The sequence below is a fragment of the Ovis canadensis genome, chromosome 1, assembly GCF_042477335.2.
Source record: "Ovis canadensis isolate MfBH-ARS-UI-01 breed Bighorn chromosome 1, ARS-UI_OviCan_v2, whole genome shotgun sequence".
Lineage (NCBI taxonomy): Eukaryota > Metazoa > Chordata > Mammalia > Artiodactyla > Bovidae > Ovis > Ovis canadensis.
Window position 1 is genome coordinate 97,600,622 of NC_091245.1, and position 23,556 is coordinate 97,624,177.

Genomic DNA, 23,556 nt, shown 5'->3' on the forward strand with positions numbered 1-23,556 from the left:
TGGGGGTCGCAAAGAGTCAGACATGACTGAGTGACTGAACATGAGCATGCCCTCAAGAGAAACCACTTTACCAGACCCTCACGTACTAGGATTTTATCACAACCTAGAAAGTTATGACCAACCTAGATAGCATATTCAAAAGCAGAGACATTACTTTGCCAACAAAGGTCCATCTAGTCAAGGCTATGGTTTTTCCAGTAGTCATGTATGGATGTGAGATTTGGACTGTGAAGAAAGCTGAGCGCCAAAGAATTGATGCTTTTGAACTGTGGTGTTGGAGAAGACTAATGAGAGTCCCTTGGACTGCAAGGAGATCCAACCAGTCCATTCTAAAGGAGATCAGCCCTGGGAATTCTTTGGAAGGAATGATGCTAAAGCTGAAGCTCCAGTACTTTGGCCACCTCATGAAAAGAACTGACTCATTGGAAAAGACTCTGATGCTGGGAGGGATTGGGGGCAGGAGGAGAAGGGGATGACAGAGGATGAGATGGCTGAATGGCATCACCGACTCAATGGACATGAGTTTGAGTGAACTCTGGGAGTTGGTGATGGACAGGGAGGCCTGACGTGTTGCAATTCATGGGGTCGCAAAGAGTCAGACACGACTGAGCGACTGAACTGAACTGAACCAACTTGTTATTGTTCAGTCTCTCGGTCATGTCTGATTCTTTGAGATCCCATGGACTGCAGCACACCAGACTTCCCTGTCCATCACCATCTCTCAGAGCTTGCTCAAACTCATGTCCATTGAATTGGTGGTACCATCCAACCATCTCATTCTCTGTCATCCCCTTCTTCTCCTGCCTTCAACCTTTCCCAGCATCAGGGTCTTTTCTAATGAATCAGCTCTTCTCATCAGGTGGCCAAATCATTGGAGCTTCAGCTTCAGCATCAGTCCTTCCAATGAATATTCAGGGATGATCTCCTTTAGGATGAACTGGTTTGATCTCCTTGCAATGCAAGGGACTCTCAAGAGTCTTCTCCAACAACACAGCTCAAAAGCATCAATTCTTTGGCCCTCAGTCTTCTTTATGGTCCAACTCTCATACCCATACAGGATTACTGGAAAAACCATAGCTTTGACTATGGTCCACTAAAGGTGGACCTTTAGTGGCAAAGTAATGTCTCTGCTTTTTAATATGCTATCTAGGTTTGCCATAGCTTTTCTTCCAAGGAGCAAGTGTCTTAATTTCATAGCTGTAGTCACCATCTGCAGTGATTTTGGAGCCCAAGAAAATAAAGTGTGTCACTGTTTCCATTGTTTTCTCATATATTTGCCATGAAGTGATGGGACCAGATGCCGTGATCTTAGTTTTTCGAAACCAACTTGGGAGATGGGAAATACCCAACTCCAGCCCCCTCTAGTCACCTGGTCCCACTTAAGGGGGCAAGGCGAGACCAAGAAGCACTGGTAAAATTCACAGTCCATGGTTACAGGCTCATCAAAAGACCAAGACTAACCACAGGACTAGAAAACACTTTCCCTAACACAGACCTTACCACCACATCACTACAGGCCTATTGACTGGAGTTCCTCTTACCCAGTACATCATGTCTGGCTTTACACTTCAATAACAATGAACAATTCCATTTCCATTTGTCACTAATGCCAAATAGAATTTCTATTCAAAGGTTTCTGTAAACAGTAGTAACTACATATATGCATGGACATCAAGAACTTGCAGGGCTTCCCATTGGTGGTCCAATGGATAAGAATCTTCTTTGCAGTGCAAGGGATGCCAGTTTAATGCCAGGTTCAGGAAGGTTCCACATGCCTCGGAGCAACTAAGCCCATATGCCCCAACTACCAAGCCTGTGCTGTAAAGCCCTAGAGCCGAAACTACTGAGCCCCCGTCTTACAACTACAGACACCCACGTGCCCTAGAGCCTGTGTTCCACAAGAGAAGCCACTGCAATGAGAAGCCTGCGCAGGAAGGAAGACCCAGCACAGCCAAAAATAAATAAACTACTAATAAAAAAGAAGCCTACTACTCTCTTAAACAGATTCTGTTTCGAGACAGACCACTTTTCTCTCTAAAGGGCCAGACGGTAAAATTTTAGGCACTGCAGACCACACAGTCTGTGGCATCTACTTAATTTTTGATACTCGTAGCTTTCATGCTATGACATCAGACTTGAGTAGAGCAGACAAACTGTTTGTTCTCATACTGCTTCTCCTTTTGCCTATCTGGTAACCCTCCTTGTTATCATATACTTGGGGTATATTTACACTGGGTTCTGTGTTGAGCTATTGGTACTGAATTTAGAAGGATTAATGCATTCTTTCAATAATGTGGTACATTTCATGGGACTGTTTAGAGGCAAGTTTTCACTAATCAAATATGTTTAATGACGGTTAACAGTCCTGTCAAGTGAGTAGAAAGAGTGGCTCAGCTAGACTAGATAAGGCTACAGGTTTGACTGACGTTTAACCTTTGAAATCAATGGGCCTGCAGGGAGTGGGTGAGCCTTTCCCCTGCATTCTTGACCTGCTTACACCCCTTACGCTGCCTGTCATCTGCTGGCTCCAGGAGGCAAAACACATACCTTGTGACATTATTACAAACTGTCCATCTCCTGCCTCTTACAAAATCAACTAACACAGCATAGAACATGGGGTATGAATCTGAACTAGCACATTCTACTTAAAGCTAATAATCGTGGATTTCCAGGGAGTATCACATACCAGCCGGTGGCTGTACTCAGACAGACCATAACATGTGTACCTGGCATGTGCTTTAGAAGGACCGCAGTGTTCCCTTCTATTTCTAATGAGCCTGTCACCTTTTCTCTGTCTCCATATCACTACTTGAGAGTGAGTTACCATCCTTTGTCTTACACTTCTAAGCTCCTTTCCCAGTGGATTTCTCTGAGTCTTCTTAGCTCTCACTCCTCTGTTCTACACACAGGAGCCAAAGTGATCTTTCAAAAATGTAATTCTCCTCATGCCACTGCATGACTCAAATTCTTTGACTTCACATTGCTCTTAGGAGAAAGCCAAAATCATTATCACGACTTCAAGACTATGCATGTCAAGGCCCAGCTCACCTTGACAACCTCATCTAATCCCACCCTCTCCCAGATTCTTGTGTTTCAGACACACACTTGTATTGTTCAGTTCCTTGAACTAACTCTCCGTATATACGAACTCTCCATTTCTTTTTCTGTTTACCCACTGATGGACATTTAGGTTATTTGCATGTCTTGTTTATTGTATAGAATGCTGCAATGAACATGGGAGATGCATAAAGCTTTTCAAGTTAGTGTTTTCATTCTCTTTGGATAAACACTCAAAAGTGGAACTGATGGATCATATGGTAGTTCTATTTTTATTTTTTCAAGGAGCCTCCATACTATTTTCTGTAGTGGGTGCAATTTACATGCCCACAAATAATACACAATGGAGGTGTTCCCTCTTCTCCATATCCTTACCAACACTTGTTATTTCTTATGATATGATAGATATTAACCCAGCTATATAAATACTTCCTTTAAGCATCAATGGTCTAAATACACCAAATAAGATTTAAAAAACAGAGACTGTCAGAGTGGGTCAAAAAACAAGACCCAGTGTGTTTTTGTAGTCACTCCGTTGATTTCTTTTCATCTATTCCTCAATATACTCCAATTAGAATCTCGAAATCCATGGAAATTGCTCTTACCAAGTTACTTATGAACTCCATGTTGTCGAAACCAATGGACAATTATTTTCTTCATCGCACTTGATGCTTCAGCAACATCCAAAACAGTTGGCCATGTTTTCCTTCTTCAAGTACTTCCCTCATGTGATTTTCCTAACGTCATACTCTCCTGATTTTCCTCCTGCCTTACACCACTCCTGCTCAATCACCGTAGCTGGCTCTTCCTCCTCTGCTCAACCTCTATATGTTGTTAAGTTTTTCCTGGGTTTCGGTTCTGAGGCTTTTCCTTTTATCCTTCTTTCCGTATAACATCTCACCTAATCCTGTGGCTTAAAAAATTATCATCAGCTTTCTCTTTCCAAATTTGCCTCTCTAGAACTGTGGCACAAGGAACTTAATTGTCCTAAGTGGCCCAGGACTTTCACAACTTATCCAAGCAAAGGTCTTCCCAGCATGAGAGACTGTACCATGAATAGATCCCATGGAAACAGTGGCTTCTTTCCGAAGAGAGAGAAACACTTCCTATGAGCCCCATGGACTCTAGGTGCCGGGCAGTTGACTTTCCCATACAACTCTTTTTCAAAATTAATTATTTTTAATTAGTACTTTTTATTTTAAAAATATTTATTTATTTGTCTACACCATATCTTAGCTGCGGCATATGGGATCTTCTGTCTTCCTTGTGGCATGCAGGATCTTTAGTTGCAGCATGTGGGATCTAGTTTCCTGATCAGGGACCGAACCCAGGTCCCCTGTATTGGGAGCACAGAGTCTTAGCCACTGGACCATCAGGGAAGTCCCCTCATATAACTTATAAATAGCTGGCACTCCAAATCCAGACTGCTTAGCACCAACAGTATGCATGTTCCTCTATTGATTAGCCGACTTTCTTATACTAACAGGATATTAAAAAAAAAAAAAAAAAAGAATAAAGGAAGCTTGTGTCCCTACACTAGAATACAGACCCATACGGTAGGCCTAGCAGTTTCCTGAACATTTATGCATCAATCAGTGTAAGATAGAAGGATGGGGGAATCATGCCCTCTGTTCCTTTGCTGACCTTTGGCCTTTGTGAGTGTCCCTGATGCAGCATATTATTCAGCCCATGCTGTGTCATATTGAGGAGTTCTTCCCAACCTCCAATGCCAACAGGTGGTAACCCAGATGGGCCCGGCCTTACTTAACATGCTCTGACCTTCCCCGAACAGGTACAAATCTCAGTCTTGAAGGGGACGGAGGACAATCCAGTTGTCCCATTGGCATTTGTTTAAAGGCTATCATTTTCTCCCACTGAAGTTACTCAACATCTTTTCAATTGGCCATCTGAACTAGACCATTAACTCACACCACATGCAAAAATCCCCTCAAAATCAATCATAGACATAAATGTAAAGGCTAAAACCATACACTTCCTTAGAAGTAAAAATCTTCCTGACATCTTGACATTGAGTTAGACAAAAACACAAGTGGTAAAAGAAAAAAAATTGAAAAATGAGACTAAATTAAAAATATTTATTCTTCAAAAGACATTATCAATATCATTTTTCTAGATTCCGTACATATGCATTAATATACTATATTTGCTTTTCTCTTTCTGACTTACTTCACTCTGAATTATAGGCTCTAGGTTCACCCACCTCACTAGAACTGACTCAAATGCATTCTTTTTTATGGCTGAGTAATATTCCATTGTATGTATGCACCACATCTTCCTTATCCATTCATCAGTCAGTGGACATCTAGGTTGCTTCTGTGTCCTGGCTATTGTAAACAGTGCTGCTGTAAACACTGGGGCACATGTGTCTTTTTGGATCAGAGTATATGCCCAGTAGTGGAGTTGCTGGGTCATACGGTAGATTTATTCTTAGTTTTTTAAGGAATCGCCTTACATTTCTCCATAATGGCTGTATCAGTTTACATCCCCACTGACAGTGCAGAAGGGTTCCCTTTCCCCCATATTCTCTCCAGCATTTGCAGGGAAGGAAAGGAGACATAGGTGTAGAGAATGGGCTGTGGACACAGCGGGGAGGGAGAGAGCAAGAAGAGTGGAGAAAGCAGCATCAACATATACACATTATGGGGTGTAAGATGGACAACTGGCGAGAAGTTTCTGCACAGCACAGGGAGCCCAGGCTGACACTCTGTGACGACCTGGAGGGATGGGAGGGGGGAGGAGGGAGGCCAGGGAGGGGAGGGGTGTATGTGTCATTAGGCATGATTTGCACTGTTGTATGGCAGAAACCAACACAACATTGTAAAAAAATGTTTTAAGTATTAAAACAAAAGACATTATCAATAAAATGGTAAGACAGGTTATAGGCTTGGAAAAATATTTTCAAATCGTGTATCTATGAAAGAACTTGATACAGAATATAAAACACTTTACAAATCAAAACAAAAAGATAAATAACCCAGTTTTAAAATGGTCAAAGAACCACATAGATTTTTTCACCGAAAAGCTATAGGAATGTTTAATAAGCATATGAAAACATGCTTAGCATCACTCATTATTAGTGAAATACAAATCAAAACCAAGATGAGATACGACTTCTTACCCACAAGAATGGCTATGGTTTTAAAAATAGATAACATTGGACTTCGTTGGTGGCGCAGTGGATAAAAGCCCATCTGCCGATGCGGGGAACCTGGGTTCAGCCCCTGGTCTAGGAAGATTCCGCGTGCTGCGAAGCAACGAAACGCATGTCTGCAGCTACCGAGCCCATGCTCCAGAATCCATGAGCCCCAACTTCGGAGCCCACGTGCTGCAACTACTGAAGCCTGTGCGCCTAGAGCTCATGCTCTCCAACAAGAGAAGTCACCGCAGCGAGATGCCCATGCACCAGAAGGAGTAACCCCTACTTGCCACCACCAGAAAAAGCCTGTGCAGAGCAATGAAGACCCAGCGCAACCAAAAGTAAATGATTTTTTTTAAAAATAGAGAATGTCAGTTGAAGAATATGAAGAAACAATAATGTGGGAAAACTGAAATATTCACTCAGTACTGGTAGAGAGCACAACCACTTTGGAAAACAGTTAGGCAATTTCTTAAGTTAAAGATAAATTTACCATATGACCCAACAGCTTCACTCCTAGCTATCCACCCAAAAGAAATGAAAACATACATCCACACGAACACTTGGATGTGAATTTTCCTAACAGCTTTATCCACAATAGTACAAAAAGTGGAAACATCCCAACTATCAGCTGGTAAAAGAATAAACAGACAATGGGAGATCACTACAATGAAATAGTATTCGACACCCAAAAGGAATGAAATACTGATGTATTCCACGGACCGTATAGTCCATGGTGTCACAAAGAGTTGGACATGACTGAGCGGCTTTGACGTAGCTGGCGAGCGTGAATGAGGAGTTGCTGCTAATGGGTGCCGGAGATATTTTAGTGGGAATGGAAATGTCCCAGGGCTTCCCAGGTAACACTAGTGGTAAAGAACCCATCTGCCAATGCAGGGGATGTAAGAAACTCACCTTCCATCCCTGGGTCAGGAAGGTCCCCTGGAAGAGGACAAGACAACCCGCTCCAGCATTCTCTCCTGGGAAATCCCATGGACAGAGGAGCCTGGCAGGTTATAGACCACAGGGTTGCAAAAAGTTGGGCACGATTGAAGGAACTTAACACAAACACACATGTACATACACAAACACAGAAATGTTCCAAAATAGGACTATGGTGATGGTTATACAAGTTCATAATTTTACTTAAGATAGTTGAATTGTATACTTAAAATAAGTTAATTTTATGACACGTAAATTTGTTTTACAGCAAAGATGTTTGAAAATAAAACAAAAGTAATGTTCTGGCCCCCATCTGCCTTCCCCTTTATTTCTCTGTCTACATGGTTCATCAGTTCCACTCATCGACTCTAAACTCTTGTTCTACTACTTCTTTGGCTGAAGGCAGTCTTCAGAGACACTAGATAAAGTCTACCAGCCTCCAACATTTCCAAGAGCTGGGGGAATTAGCTCTTCAACCCCAGCCTTGGAGGGGATAGGAGGTATAAATGCCCACTTACAGCATCCCTACAGCAGGCAAAGCTGTACGATGCATTTTGATGATCTCAGATAGGCACCATGGGTCTCAGTGAGACCGAGGACCTTTAGTCAGTGCTGAGAGAACAAGATGCTGTAGCTCAGTGCCTTTCCCAAGCAAGGGCGTTTGAGGAATTGGGAGTCAAGTCCCAAGTGACAAGAGTCAAGTCACCCTCCTCCACAACACAGGAGGAGGGTGAGACCTGAAGGAAGGTGTCAAACCCACTCTTATAAAGCATCACTCTCAGCAACTGTTGGCAATTTAAAGAATCCTTTTCAAGTGCATGTGGCATTTCACTAAGACAGACCATTTGTACTGAGCCACCAAACAACTTTCAATAAACATCTGAAAATCAAAACCATACAGACTATATTCTCTGACCACTATAGTGTTAAATTAGAAATTGATGACATTATCTAGAAAACCTCTGGTTTTTGACATTTAACAACATGCTTATGAATAACTCATGCATTAAGGAAGAAATCACAGGTGAGTCAGAAAATATTTTTATCTGAATGGTATCAAAACTGTTAAGGGACTTCCCTGGTGGTCCAGTGGGTAAGACCCTGTGCTTCCACTGTAGTCTGCAGGTTCAGCCTCTGGTCGGGGAACTAAGATCCCACATGCCTTCAATATGCCCCCACCGCCCCCTCCCACAAAAAAAACACTGCTGGTTGCAGGTAATATGGTGCTTAGACAGAAATATGTAGCTTTAAATGCAAATGCCCATTGTCAAAAAGAAGAAATCAAGTATCTAATCTTTGACCACAAGAAACTTGAAAAGTATAAATTAAACACAAAGTACATAAAAGCAAGAAAATAATCAAAACAAGAGACATTAATGAGAGAAAATGGATAGACAATAGAGGAATACAATAGTAAAATTTCCTGTCTGCAGTGTATAAAACTTGATTTTAGATGAATTCTATATTTAAATATACATCCAGAATGATGAAGACTTTAGAAGAAAAGTTAGGAGAGTATCTATCCACTAAATATCAGAGTGCAGCTGTTTCCTGGGTAGGTTGGAAGGGTGGGAATTGACTGAAAATGGGCACGAAAGAATTTTCTGCAGGGAAAAAAATTCTAGATCTTGTTTTGAGTGGTTTCTTACATAGCTGTACATAATTGCAATGGTTCATTGAACTAACATTTAAGATCTGGACATTTTAATGCACATAAATTATACCTCAATCTTTTGACAGTATCTTGAGATGCTGATGGCAGTGGTATTTGGACATCCCTGGGGTATAGGCTTCTGAACCATATAAGCATCCTCTGTTCAAGAATCTACTGAGAGTGTTTTTGCAAACAAAATGTGGATTGAGTGCAAACATTCATAATAAAAGCTACTATGGCCCACAGCTTCAGACCCCTACTGTTGGAGGCATGCCCATCAAACTGAGAAGACATCTTGGGAAGGAAAAATGAAGCAGGTAGCTCCATGTAATCATTGGATCAGTTTATCAGAGTGTAACTCACAGAGTAGGGTTTGGTGGATAATGACCCAGAAGCATTCACACATGTACTCAGCATTGCTGAGGGGCCTTGGGGACAATTTTACAACTAACCTAGGGTATGAGGTTAGGTGCTAGGAACACCTGCATACATACATTCCTAAATTAGTATTTATGAAAGGGTAACTAGTTTCATGGGTGCCAAGAATACAAATAGTTTCATTGTCGTTTGGGACTAACAGAGCGTAGAGGCTGTTTGGTCCTAACAGTTATTAAGCAATATCTATTGCACCTCCCAGGTGACTCAGTGGTAAAGAATCCTCCTGCCAGTGAAGGAGACACAAGAAACTCAGGTTCTATCCCTGGGTCAGGAAGATCCCCTGGAGAAGAAAATGGCAACCCAGTCCAGCATTCTTGCTTGGAGAATCTCATCGACTGAGGAGCCTGTTGGACTACAGTCCATGGGTTCACAAAGAGTCGCACACCATTTAGTGACCAAATAACAACAACAACTAATACCTTTTAAAGAAACCCTTGATGACAGAGAAGTGATTCACTGTACAGTCCTGGGTAGGCTTAGTGAAAGGGCAGGAGAAACTGCAAGGGACCAAGGTGGAGACAGTTATGCTAACAGCCATACACCTACTCAAGTTGTACAGGTCATAGAACTAGACAGTTATCACCAGATAGCTTCCCTTCAATGGTGCTCTTCCTCCAGAAACCCAGACCTCTGCAGGGGGAAAGAAACTGAGGATCCAGATATATTGGGTGGGAAAGAAAATTGCCTTCCACAGAATTTAGTGATTGGAGCTTCCATCACTGCAAATTTCTAAACTCTAAACTCTGCAAAACAGCAACACTTCAAAAAACACTCTGACAGAGGAGATAATGGGCTACAGTGGATCCACCTCACCCCCACACCCTCCAGCTGTATTTGCTGTACGAGGAAACAGTTCCCATTGCTGGAGATTTCGCCCCGCCCAATTTAAGTTCACAGATTGTGGATCCCAGGCAGCAGACACTGACTGCCAGGAGTCCTGTTGAGGGTAGAATCAAGAATCTTTATCGCGCTGTGGCCTCGAAGCTTGTTCTCTCTTCCTATGCCTTGGAGGAGTGAGAGCTACAAGGTAAAGGTCACTATTGCTTGGAGGGGAAGTGAGGAGATGTGAGCAATGAGTACACTGTAAGAGTTCAAGGCTGAGTGGGCTGAGTCAGAGGCAGCAGCTCTATAAAGCTCTCTCCAGTCCCGTCTTTTGGAGATCTGGAGATCAGAACCCAGGAGCTTTCATCTGGCTTACCACAATCTGACCGGTTAGAGCTTTTTCACTTTCTTTCTGCTATTCTTGGGAGGGGGGCACAAGGGATTTTTGCAAAAATGGAATAGAAGGAACACAGTGTGTCTTTACGAGCACGGAATCACTTGAACTCTCTTTGTGGCTCTCTCCAGCATCGTCCTCTCGCCCAATCTGCCCCCCAGTGCTTTCTGGTTCCTGGTGAGCGTTTCTCAGGGCTCAGATTTGGCCATGGCGGGGTGGAGCTGCCTTGTGACTGGAGGAGGAGGATTTCTGGGCCGGAGGATCATCTGCCTGTTGGTGGAGGAGAAGGATCTGCAGGAAATCCGGGTGCTAGACAAAGTCTTCAGACCAGAAGTTCGGGAGGAATTTTCTAGTAAGTAAGCTCGAGTCATGGATGTGTAGCTCCCTTTGAAGACCTATGTGGGTGTGCGGGAGGGGGTTCTTGTCTAGCAGCTTAAGGAAAATTGTAGCCAAATCAAGGCTAATCCTGTTATCAGAAAGAAAGATCACAGATGGGGTAATACCATGGTGTAATCACAAACAGTGTCAGAAGATGGGGTAGGGTAATACATGGTGCAGTCCCAGATGGGTCAGGGGCCCCAACACTTCGAGTCTGTCCTTCTCATCTAGAAACTCACGTTTCCATTTTCTCCCTGTCCACGAGTCTTCAGTGTTTCAGCTTGGTACTTGTTGTGTACTGTCTGCAAAGAGTGAGCCAGGGCTGTTAGCCTGGAGATGCCACCAGTGAGTTCCAGAGCTTCTTGATTGCCCTTATCTTTCTGTGGCTTCACTGAGCATCTCTGTTGCAGGTGAAATAGAAGGAAGAGAGGGTGAAGTGTGTGAGTGTGTGTGTCTGTGAGTGTGTGTGTGTGAATGAGAGAGAGGGAATTAGAGAAGGAGCCAGAAAGAGGGGGGAGGAGAGGACGCACAGGCATGCAACAAGGGAGCCAGCAATAGGACCAGAGGCAGCGTGAATGGAGACACGCCTCGAGGGGATTCCCTGTGCGTCTCTTTGTACTATTTGCCTCTCTCCTCATCATCACAGGACTTCCCTGGTGGCTCAGATGGTAAGCATCTGTCTACAGTGTGAGAGACCTGGGTTCGATCCCTGGGTTGGGAAGATTCCCTGGAGAAGGAAATGGCAACCCACTCCAGTACTTCTTGCCTTGAAAATCCCATGGACGAAGGAGCTTGGTGCAGGCTACTATCCATGGGGTCACAAAGAGTCGGGCACAACTGAGCGACTTCACTTTCACATCACAAGGACGTGACTACAGAATCTGCTAAAGCAGCTCATGGCTCTCTTTCCTGATTGCTGCCCATAGTGCCAAGGCAAATGCTTGATTTATAGTGTATTTTCCAACCTGCTTTGCTCCCGGATCCTCAAAATAACCTTGTGAGGAAGGTCCTGCCCAGGACCCCCCTCCCCACTTAAAGTCCCCCTCCCTAGCTCACTCTCCTGGACCCTGCCCATCACTCTCTTCTCCTTTCCCCTACCCGACCTCTGCAAACATCCTGTTTCCTCTACCCTCTGCTTCAACAGTGTCTTTGATTAAAAAAAAAACACAAAACTCACAAATGATTAACACCAATCTTTGGCAATCCCAATCCCTACATCCCAGCAATATATGTAGGCTGATGACTTATGCCCAGAGAGAGGGATGCTCAACCTAGCAGAACAGCTCCCAAGGTGAATAAGTCAGGTGCTGTTGTGGGTGGGCAGGGGCCTCCGTCAAGATAATGATAGAGAATACTCACAAGGTTCCTTTTGTGCCAGGCGCTGTGCCCAGCATTTTATGCGTGTCAACTCATTCGCTCGTCATCACAACCCTCTCTCTGGGATGGGTAACAGTGTCTGCAGTTTATTTTCTTCTTTTTTTTTTTTTAATGAGAATACAGGCATAGAAGAATCCAGTCGATTCGGGGCTGCTATAACAAAATGCTGCAGGCTGGGAATCTTATACTTTGAAATGTATGGGTCACAGTTCTGAAGTCTGTGTGTGGGTGTGTGCTTAGTCTCTCAGTCATGTCCAACTCTTTGTGACCCCATGGACTGTAGCCCACCAGGCTTCTCTGTCCCGTGGGATTTTCCAGGCAAGAATACTGGAGTGGGTTGCCATTTCCTCCTCCAGGGGACCTTCCCAACCTGGGGATCGAACCTGCACTCCCCGTGTCTCCTGCACTGTAGATGAATTATTTATCCACTGAGCCATCTGAAGTCTGGAAGTCCAGAATCAAGGCAAGGTCAAGTTCTTGTCAGAGGTCTCTTCCTGGTTCATGGCTGCACCATCTTGCTGTGCCCTCTCCCAGTGGAAGGCATGAGGGGTCTCTCTGGGGTCTTTTCTATAAGAACATTAACCCTCTCCATGCTCTACCTTCATGATCTAATAAGCTCCCAAATGCCCCAACTCCTAACACCATCACACTAGGATTTCAACAGAAACATGCAGACATAGCAGGGGTTGACTGACTTGTTCAGGGTCCCACCTCAGGAGACACTGGTTCCATCCCTGGGTCAGGGAGGCCCCCTGGAGGAGGTCATGGCAACCCAATCCAGTATTCTTGCCCGGAGAATCTCACGGACATAGGAGCCTGGAGGCAACAGTCCATAGGGTTACAAAGAGTCACGCAGGGTCTGGCTGCAGTATCTGTGCTCTCAACTGCTAGTCTGTCTAGTAGCTTCTCTCTGGGCCTCCCTCCAACCCCGCTCACAACGGGTAGCTTACATCACATATTCAGTCTATGCAAAACACTGGGAGGGAGCTAGGGGATCCCGCTGAGGCATCTACAGCGCCCTCTGCTCGTCACTCTGCATCCCTGCAGACTAACGGGTGAGCGGTCTTTCCTCACTTGGCCTTTGAGCCAGTCTGCTGAAGTCAGCCTTGAAAGAGAGGAAGTGGAAGGGACAGGCAGGGCAGAGGTGGAGACACAATCAGAAAATTCTGCCCTCCAGCTAACTCCTCTGCCTTTCTCCCACTCTGTGGCCTTTTGGGAGTGGAAGGGGCTGGGGTGGAGCTAATCTCAAAGAGGCTTAAAGGAGCGCAGATGGTTTTATCAAGTTGTAACCTAAGAAGAAAATTCAGTCTATGAGGTCTCCACCTTCACGATCTAATAACCTCCCAAAGGCCCCTAACTCCTAACACATCACATTAGGATTTCAACAATGGATCTGAGGGGACACAAACATACGGACCAGATGTAGCAGAAGTTAATTAACTTGTTCAAGGTCCCACACCTGGAAAATGGCAAAACTGGATTTGAACCCAGGCTGTCTGGCTGGCTCCCCTCGTGGCTCAGTGGTAAAGAATCTACTGCAATGCAGGAGATTTTTCACTCTGGATTTCTCTCTCACTGTTCTCTGGCCTCCGCTGCCCATTTCATTTAAATTGACTGATCCTAAACTGCTCTGCAGTCCTGCAAGTGGGTGATGGGACAGCAAGCAAGGCTTGAAGGCAGGTGGGCAGGCTGGAGCCTTCATTGGAAGTATGACTTAAGACTATTCCTCTGAGCCTGGATGTCCTTGCCTGTAAAGTGGAAATCGGAATCCCTGTCTCATGAGATGGCTGGAAAAGAAAATTAGAAAGCTGAAAGTCATGTGTGAAATAAATAGCACAAAATAAGTGCAGGGTACTTAGCCAAGCTCTTTGTGTGGCATTTATTTCATGGGCTAATCTAAGGTGGGGCTTCCCTGGTAGTTCAGACAGTAAAGAACCTGGCTGCAATGCAGGAGACCCGGGTTCGACCCCCGGGTTGGGAAGATTCCTTGGAGAAAGGGAAGGCTACCCACTGGAGTATTCTTGCCTGGAGAATCCCATGGACAGAGGAGCCTGGCAGGCTACAGTCTGTGGGGTCGCACAGAGTAGGACACAGCTGAGCAACAACACTAATCTGAGGTGATGATGCTGTGCAGCCTCCAGTGAGCTTCAGAGGAGCCAGAGACCCTGATAACATCTCTGTGACCCTTGGCTAAGATAGCCAGAATGTTAGTCCCTTGGTGACTGGCTCATTTTCAGCACTGATATCTGCTTTTGATGATATCTAATAAGAGCTCGTGCAGTTCAGTTAACCATTGGGGCCCATTGTAAATTCCTGTTAAAAAGCACCACCATCCTCTTAATCACTCAAGTGGAAAAAACCCAGGCCGCCTTTGACTCTTCCTCTCAGCCTATCTCCAGTAAGAACCAGGACCTGGAAGGTAAGATCTGAAAGTCAAACCTTGTGGACTTCTTCTCTTCTCAGCTCCCTCTGCCGGATCCCTGGTTCCAGTCCTCCTCATAGGAACTGTGGTGCCATAGCCTGATTAATCCCTCAATCACCTTGCTTTCTCTTAGCCACCCCCCACCTTGATCCACTTTAGAATACTTCAGCCAGGGTTTGCTTCCTACACCACAACTTTTGCTTACATTTCTCTTTTAATTCCAAATCCATACCTGATTCCCCATTGCATTTAATTTGAATTAAATGCAAATTCTTTCCTTAATGAATTTTATACTGGCCCCATGAGTCTCTTTCACAATTTCGTGTTCCAGACACTCTTGAGTCCTCATAGCTCAAACTCTCTTTTTTATCTTTTTTGGAAGGAGATGGGATGAAAAGAGATGTTTGCTCCTTCTCAAGAAATGCTGCACATTGATTGCTATGTCCTTGTTGACTTGCTTCTTCCATGGGCTGCTCACCTCTCCTCCCTATCTCTCCTTCCCCTCAGTCTACCTGTCCTTGAAGACCTACGTAAAATGCCACCTTTATCAGGAAACTTTCAGATTCAGAGAGCTTTCCAGTGACCTGCCTCCTGTTCACACAGAGCTCCAGAGCAAGATCAAGCTGACCCTGCTGGAAGGAGACATTCTGGATGAGCAGTGCCTGAAGAGGGCCTTCCAGGGCATCTCGGTGGTCATCCACACCGCCTCTGTCATTGACGTCAGGAATGCTGTCCCTCGAGAGACCATCATGAACGTCAATGTGAAAGGTACAGGATCCTGGGAGGAGCTGGAGGGAGGCGGGCCAGTGAGGATCAGAGGCCAGGATAAGGGGGAGGGCACCTGGTGAACACCTGCCTGCAACTTGGGAGACCGGGGTTCAATCCCTGGGTCGGGAAGATCCCCTGGAGGAGGACAGGTCAACCCACTCCACTATTCTTGCCTGGAGAATTCCGTGGACAGAGGAGCCTGGTGGGCTACAGCCTGTGGGGTCGCAAACAGTCAGATATGACTGAACGATTAAAGCTTTCACACTTTCTTCCAATCAGCCGAGATTCACAGCCATCATCCTCAGTTTTTTAGATGAGGAAACTGGGGCTTAGACAGGCTAAATAACTTGTCTAAGGCCCTTTGGAGAGGAGTGAAAGGGCTAGAATTTAAATGCACGCCTCTGTAAGTCCAAAGGCCACAATAACCTTTCTGCTGGTCCAGTCAAGTGCTGACTCAACCCCAACCTCAAACTCTTGTTCTCCGACCACCTCCTGCCTCCACTGCATTGGAACCAGAATTCACAAGTGTTTAGTCATCCCATTAGCTCTTCTGTGTGGTTACAAGGTGGGAGTCACAGTACGGCCAAGAACTAACTAACAGCTTTGTGATACGAGGTGCCCCCAGGTCAGGAGTGATGGGCCACAGCTCTGGGCTGGTTTCCTTCAGGCAAGACTTCCTGCAAAGGAAGGATCATAGGGGGAGTGAGAATGTTGAGAGAATTTCTGCTCACCCCCGAGAAGAGTTCCTCACAAGAAAACTACCAAAGCTGGCTCACAGTGGTCTGGCAGTACAGAATTAGCCAGCTCTGGTCTTCCTGTAATATCTTCTTAACAAGACTAGTTCACATTATCCGTAACACCATCTCTTCAGTTTACTTGTTATGCAGTTGCTCAGTCGTGTCTGACTCTTTGCAACCCCTTGGACTGCAGCACGCCAGGTCTCCCTGTCCTTCACTATTTCCCAGAGTTTGCTCGAACTCATGTCCACTGAATCAATGATGCTGTCCAACCATCTCATCCTCTGTCACCCCCTTCTCCTCCTGCCCTCTATCTTTCCAGCATAAGGGTCTTTTCCAGTGAGTTACCTCTTCACATCAGGTCACCAGAGTACTGGCGCTTCAGCTTCAGTTCACTACCAGGTCTTTTTTTTTTTTTTTTCCGTTCATTTTTTTTGGCTGTGCCACATGGCATATGGAATCTTAGTTCCCTATCCAGGGATCAAACCCATGCCCTCCTGCTTTAGAAGTGGACCACCAGGGAAGTCCCACCAGGTCTATTATTGAAGAGTAGCTCCTAGTCAGGTGTCCAAAGTATAGCATCTTAAGATCCTTATCACTTAAATGCTTCCTGGCTCTCTCTGAACTGTGACTTTCCAATCTACTTTAAATCTAGACACTTCACTCAAGGGATTAGCTTAAATCCCTTATTGGCTTGCTGTGTAGTATCCTCCTCTGATTCCTGGAGGCCAGTCTCTCTAGGACCACAGCATCCCAACCCCCAGCGCATCTACCTTCCACACCCTGCCCACCAGAATTACTCTACACAGAGAATTTTTTCTAAAGCAACTCTTTGTTTTTGCATCTCTGGCCTAAAATCACAGTCTCAAAAAAAGACCCTTTCTAGTTTTGCCTTAGCCATGTCCCTGGTTACACCCACTCTGCCAAGAGTGCAGTAAGGGGTCTTGAGTTCTCAGCTCCTCGACTTCATGATTTCCTACTCTCCACGGCTCCCTGGGAAGGGTTAGAGGCCTCCATCGACTAAAACTAGTATCACTGCATCACCCTCTGGTTTAGAAAACGCTTCACAGTCACGGGCATTTCTTCTTGTGCAGTTTACCTGAGCGCATGCTCAGTGGCTCAGTCAGGTCTGACTCTTTGGCCCCATGGACCACAGCCCACCAGGCCCCTATGTCCATGGGGTTCTCCAGGCAACAGTACTGGAGTGGGTTGCCATTTCCTTCTCCAGGGGATCTTCCTGACCCAGGGATCAAATCTGTGTCTCCTTCACCTCCTGCATTGGCAGGAGATTCTTTACCATTAGCTCTGAATTATCTTTGCTTTTAGATTTAAATTTTTTTAACAAGGCTGTCTTTCCTGAAAATCAAATTGCACAAAGACATTATGAGGGTTTTTTTTTAAAAAATACCACTCCAAAATGATGTTTTTTCCAGGAAATCACTTCTTTCCTGTAGGGAAGACTCTGGGTTACCTCTAGGAGCTAAAATTCTCCCCAGGTTAAGGAATTCTACGAGATCCTCCATGACAGATATTACCAGCAGAGGGCGCACTCCTTTCTGGTTCTTCACCAGGCTCAACATATAAGGCCATTGCCAGGCTCCAGAAGACTAGTATTGATAAAAGGTTTACCACCCGTTTTTCATACTTCGGTAAAAGGAGTCATAACCAGAATTAGGAGTTGTCTTTGCAAGAAGCAAAATCAGAGACACAGTCCGGATCTCCAGCTTCTCCCCAGAACCCACCATTCATTTGCTCAGTGACAAAAAGTCCTTGTGACAATTTTTTATTGGTCTTCAAAAAAAAAAGATAATATCAACAATTCAATGTATATTTAAGAGTATTACTTGCATCTTCCCTGGAGTATCCCCTGGACAGGGAGGCTGGTGGGCTACAGTCCATAGGATCACAAAGAGCTGGACACAACTGAAACAACTTAGCATGCACGCTCGCATTACTTACATACAACTCTGTGTGTGTGTGTGTGTGTGTGTGTGTGATGTGAGTCCTTCAACTGTCCTCCTATGGACCAGAGTTGTCCCTACTCTAAAGTATGGCATCCTAATTTTTTAAGTTTACAACAGCTGTCTTCAGGACTTCCCAGGTGGCTCAGATGGTAAAGAATCCGCCTGCAATGCAGGAAACCCAGGTTCAACCCCGGAAGGGAAGATCCCCTGGAAAATGAAATGGCACCCACTCCAGTATTCTTGCCTGGAGAATTCCATGGACAGAGGAGCCCGGTAGGCTACAGTCCATGGGGTCTCAGAGTCAGACACGACTCAGCAACTAACACTTTCACTTTTTCATTTCAGCCCACCTTTAATGAGGTGCTGGAGATGACAAATGATCACTTTAAAATCTCTTTACTCTGCAAAATATAAAGTGGCAACTCATTCTTTTCCAACATTAAAAGTGCAAACATGTTCCGTGTAAATCCCCAAAGTCCATGGAACCCAAATGCGTGCAGTCCAGAACCCAAGTCTCGTTCCCCTTTCATTGCTTCATTTTCACTCTTGTCCTATGGCTTTAGCATGGTTGAATCTTAGCGAGAGACAATGCGCTGCTCAGAGGTAATGGCCACTGCACTTCAGGACGAGGCGCAGACACGGCCCATGGCCGGGCTGGCCCTGGGCTGTGTCCTGACACTGATGGTGTGCTTCCTTCGGGCAGGTACCCAGCTGCTGCTGGAGGCCTGTGTCCAGGCTAGCGTGCCAGTCTTTATCCACACCAGCACCATAGAGGTGGCTGGGCCCAACTCCTACAGGGAGATCATCCAAGACGGCCATGAAGAAGAGCATCATGAATCGGCATGGTTCTCTCCATACCCATACAGCAAGAAGCTTGCCGAGAAGGCTGTGCTGGAAGCTAATGGGTGGGCTCTGAAGAATGGCAGCACCTTGTACACTTGTGCCTTGAGGCCCATGTACATCTACGGGGAGGGGAGCCCATTCCTTTCTGCCTACATGCATGGAGCCTTGAAGAACAACGGCATCCTGACCAATTACTGCAAGTTTTCCAGAGTCAACCCAGTCTATGTTGGCAATGTGGCCTGGGCCCACATTCTGGCCTTGAGGGCCCTGCGGGACCCCAAAAAGGTCCCGAACATCCAAGGACAGTTCTACTACATCTCAGATGACACACCACACCAAAGCTACGATGACCTCAATTACACTTTGAGCAAAGAATGGGGCTTCTGCCTGGATTCCCGGATGAGCCTTCCTATTTCTCTGCAGTACTGGCTTGCCTTCCTGCTGGAAATAGTGAGCTTCCTGCTCAGTCCAATTTACAAATACCACCCCTGCTTCAACCGCCACCTAGTGACTCTTTGCAACAGTGTGTTCACCTTCTCCTATAAGAAAGCTCAGCAAGATCTGGGGTATGAGCCCCTCTACACTTGGGAGGAAGCCAAGCAGAAAACCAAGGAATGGATTGGCTCCCTGGTGAAACAGCACAAAGAGACCCTGAAAACAAAGATTCACTGACCTAGGAGTGACAATGATGGGGACGTGGACATGTGGGTATAGTTAGTAAATGTCGATCAAGCACTTCCCTTGAGGCTTCATACAGAAAGTAACATAGACACAAGCCTGGGTCCTCCTGCCTCCCTTTTAGAAGATGCTCATCTTACTATCTGCCTTCTGCTACCAGAAACCGTGTCGGTCACTGGCCCAAGTGGAAGCTTTCTTCCCTACCTGCCTCCAGGGGACAGACAAGGTGATTTGCTGCAGCTGCTGGTACCAAAATCTCAGTGGCAGATTCTGAGTTATTTGGGCTTCTTGTAACTTTGAGTTTTGCCTCTTAGTTCCACTTTCTTTGTTAAATGTGGAAGCATTTCTTTTAAAAGTTCATATTCCTTCATGTAGCTCAATAAAAATGATCGTTTTCATGACTAATCTGGAGGAAGCTGTGGTTTACGTGAATACAGTCTCTTGTGTTTTCCCCTCCATTTCCAGATATCAGCCTTTTCTATTCAGAGAAGCAGCATGGGACCGGGTTGGGCAGAGTGCTGGGGAGGTGGACAATGGGATTGACTAGGACTTACTATGTTTCAGGAACCCACTGAATGACTCACATATAACACTTATTTAACCCTCACCAGAAACCTACGAGGTAGGGATGACTGACTATTCCCTTTTATGAATAAGGAAACATGTTCACAATCACACTAACTAGTGAGAGACCGGGACATTTAACCCAGATAAACTTGAAAACCCTTATCTGCCACTGAATTGCGTCTGCTGCTGGTGAATGAGCTGCCAGGGTGCGGCGGGAGAACTGGACATAGGGTATTGATTCTTGAGAGAGCCCAGATCTCTTGGGTCACCTCCTCCTTGCCCGCTCCTGGGCAGGAAACACCCCAGGACTGAGGAGAGCCCCTCACGGAATCTGGGAGGTTCTCCTACCCTCGCCAGCCGAGAGGAGAGGGAGAAGCAGAGCTGCAGCCAGCCCCGCTGCCAGTACCAGTGCCCTCGAAGGTCCCTAGAACACACTTGGATGGATGTGCGCGTTGGCCCCTCCGGTAACTCAGAAGCCAGTAATTCAACGTTCTTTCAAATCTCGGTGAAGCCACATGATGGGTTCCTAGGCAAGTAAAGGGAACAGATGTGAACGTCCCTGAAATGTCTCTCCCACTCGGTGCAAAAGTAGAGATTTAGCTCCTCCAGATTTAGCTCCTGCTCCTCCTCCTCCTCCTTCCTCCTCCCATCTCTCCCTCACCCCGCCCCCTCTCTTCCCTTCCCTCTCTCCTTCTCAGCCTCTTTCCCTTCCCTCCATCGCTCCCTAACCACTAGCCCTCTCATCCTTCTCAGTGTCTTCAAGGAAGGGAGACCAATTGAGACATGTTTGGGGACTTAAATGATGACACGTCCATTAACTGAGTGGAGGACAAGCATTCAAAAGAGACACTGTCAGATCAACCAGGACCGTGCAACCGAAGCCCGGGGTGAGGTTGGGGGGGCGGGGCGGGGAAGGGGTCGTTGGAGGGGAGGTGCGGCTGTCTCTTCTACACCAGGGAGTCGCCTGTCTTTGTGAGCCACGGCCACAACAAGAGTCGTACGCAACACCAAGATGGCCTCTCTCTTACCCAGGGAATTTACAGATTATGAATTCAGTTGAATTTGATGCAAAGGAGATTGTTTAAGTATTCACTCTTAAGGAGAAAAGGGAAAAAGCACTCTGGCCCGGAGGAACAGGTTTCCATCACCTTCAAAACCCCAAAGGGGGATGGGGGTGGGGGGGACAAGGGACAGAGGATCAGCCCTGGGAGATCAGTAAATGGTCCCAGGGGTGAGACAAAGTGAGAGATGGAACACCCGCTTCCTCCAGTACACAAAACACAAGAGGCAGCCTCTGTCCAGCCTGGTGATGTGCAAACCCTCATATGTTTATGCCGATAAGGAAGGAAGGAAAGGAGGGTGGTGGAGGCTGAGACAAAAGTTCCCTCCAGCCGTTTTTAGTCTAGTGAAATCCCACAAACATAAACCCTTCAGAGCTGTTCTCCCAGGGGAGGGAGGTGGCGTTGTCACCAAAGGGCAAGCGGGGGTTGATGTGAGAGAAGAAAGAGGAGAGCGGATCTGCCCGACTGTTGGTCTCTACTGAATAAGCATAAAGACCTGGGAATGCTTTGACCAACGAAGCCGCGTCCTTACTGACACTATGCTCCCTGACTCCCGCGCGGGGTGGTCCGAGCTCGTGCACAGGAGCCCCAGGTGCACTACAGGGAAAGCACCGCACGGGGGCAGCAGAGACCCGGAGGGAAGAAGGAAACCGCCCCGCAGCGCCTCTCCCCTCCCCGCCCCCGCCCCCGCCCCCCGCCACACACACCTGGGTGACCGCGTGGGGTACGGCTGAATGAGTCAGCGAAAGCCAGGCACGTGCTCAGCCACCGGTTAAGTGCTCTGGGTACTGAGTCTGGAGAACGGAGCTGAACAGAAGCTATTGGGAAAAGCCTCAAGGACGAGGTGGGACCGCAGCTAGGTCTTGGAGGAGGGAGATGGGACTTAGGCAGGAAGTGAGTGAGCGGGTCCAGGCAGCGGGAAGAAGCTGAGCAGTGGTGGGGGCCAGGCGGGGGCGGGGCTGGGAGAGAGGAGGAGCGGGGAGAGCAGAGAGGACACAGGTCCGCCAGGTGAGAAGGGTTTGCCCGGGGAGATTAGGTAGTTTAGACTGCCCCCCAAGCTGGAGGAGGCACGCCTCAGAGGGCCGAGGTGGAGCTGGCAGGAGGGTGGCTGGCCCGGGGAAGGAGGGGCAGAAAAGCGACAAAGGACCTAAAGGGGCTGGAGGAAGGCAGACCCCGCAGCTGCAGGACAGCTACAATATTCTGTTACTTTATTAACAAACAGATGAGGACAGTGACAAAACCCAACCTCACAATTTCTGCTAAGAAATCCCAAATATCCCCAAAAGAGTCCAAGTCTGGGAGCTCTGGGATCGAGACCTACCTTCTCCCCGAAGGCCTGAATGTTTGTAGGCAGCCTGGCCCACCCCAGAATGGATGGAGCAATTTAAGTCTGGATCACACTTCATGTGTACTCTAGGTTTTTTTCTGCAGAAATTTCAGTGTGTTTAATGACAAGGGGCTAACCTGGATCTTGCTGGGGTGTACTGTAATATATGATACATACCCTTATTACCTTGTTAAAATCCAAAAGAAATCTGAATTCCAAAATGTATCCAGCCCTGAGGGTTTTGGAGAAAAGAAGGTGGACCTCAACCAGCAAAATTATGAACGAAGGATGGTTCTAACACACTTTGTGAGTGTGTGTGTGCTCAGTCGTTCAGTCCTGTCTGACTCTTTGCAGACCCGTGAACTGCAGCCCGCCAGGCTCCTCTGTCTGTGGGATTTCCCAGGCAAGAATACTGGAGTGGGTTGCCACTTCCTCCTCCAGGGAATCTTCCCAAGCCGGGGATCAAACCACATCTCCTATGTCTCCTGCATTGCCAGGCAGGTCCTGTACCACTAGCACCGCCTGTGCCTGCTGAGTCGCTTCAGTCATGTTGGACTCTGTGTGGACCTATGAACCATAGCACACCAGGCTTCTCTGCCCATAGGATTCTCCAAGCAAAAACACTGAGGTGGCTTGCCATTCCCTCCTCCAGTGAATCTTCCCAGCTCAGGGATCGAACCTGCATCTCTTTCATCTCCTGCATTGTCAGGCAGGTTCTTTACCACCAGTGCCACCTGGGAAGTCCCATGTATATATAATAATACTCAGTCAACATCCAAAAGTAGGTACGCTTATTATCCTAGCCTGATACTCAAGGAAATGGAGACAGAGAGGTCAATAACTTGCTCAGAGTCATCCAGCAAGTTGTGGTTCAGTTCCAGTAATAAAAAGCTTTTGACTTCAAAGATCTTTCATAAAGATGGCAAACTCACATGCCTGCAGGAGCCAGGTACCATGTGTAAATGAGGCA

General features: G+C 46.4%; 1 protein-coding gene across 1 annotated transcript; it reads left to right on the plus strand.

Annotated features, from left to right (window-relative positions):
• Positions 1-10,409: 10,409 nt before the first annotated feature.
• Positions 10,410-20,036, plus strand: LOC138446866 (3 beta-hydroxysteroid dehydrogenase/Delta 5-->4-isomerase). Its single transcript, XM_069602241.1, has 4 exons — positions 10,410-10,459; positions 10,596-10,816; positions 15,245-15,409; positions 18,814-20,036. Exons 2-4 carry the CDS (start codon positions 10,672-10,674, stop codon positions 19,623-19,625), a joined length of 1,122 nt encoding a protein of 373 aa, XP_069458342.1. The 5' UTR covers positions 10,410-10,459; positions 10,596-10,671; the 3' UTR covers positions 19,626-20,036.
• Positions 20,037-23,556: the final 3,520 nt, after the last annotated feature.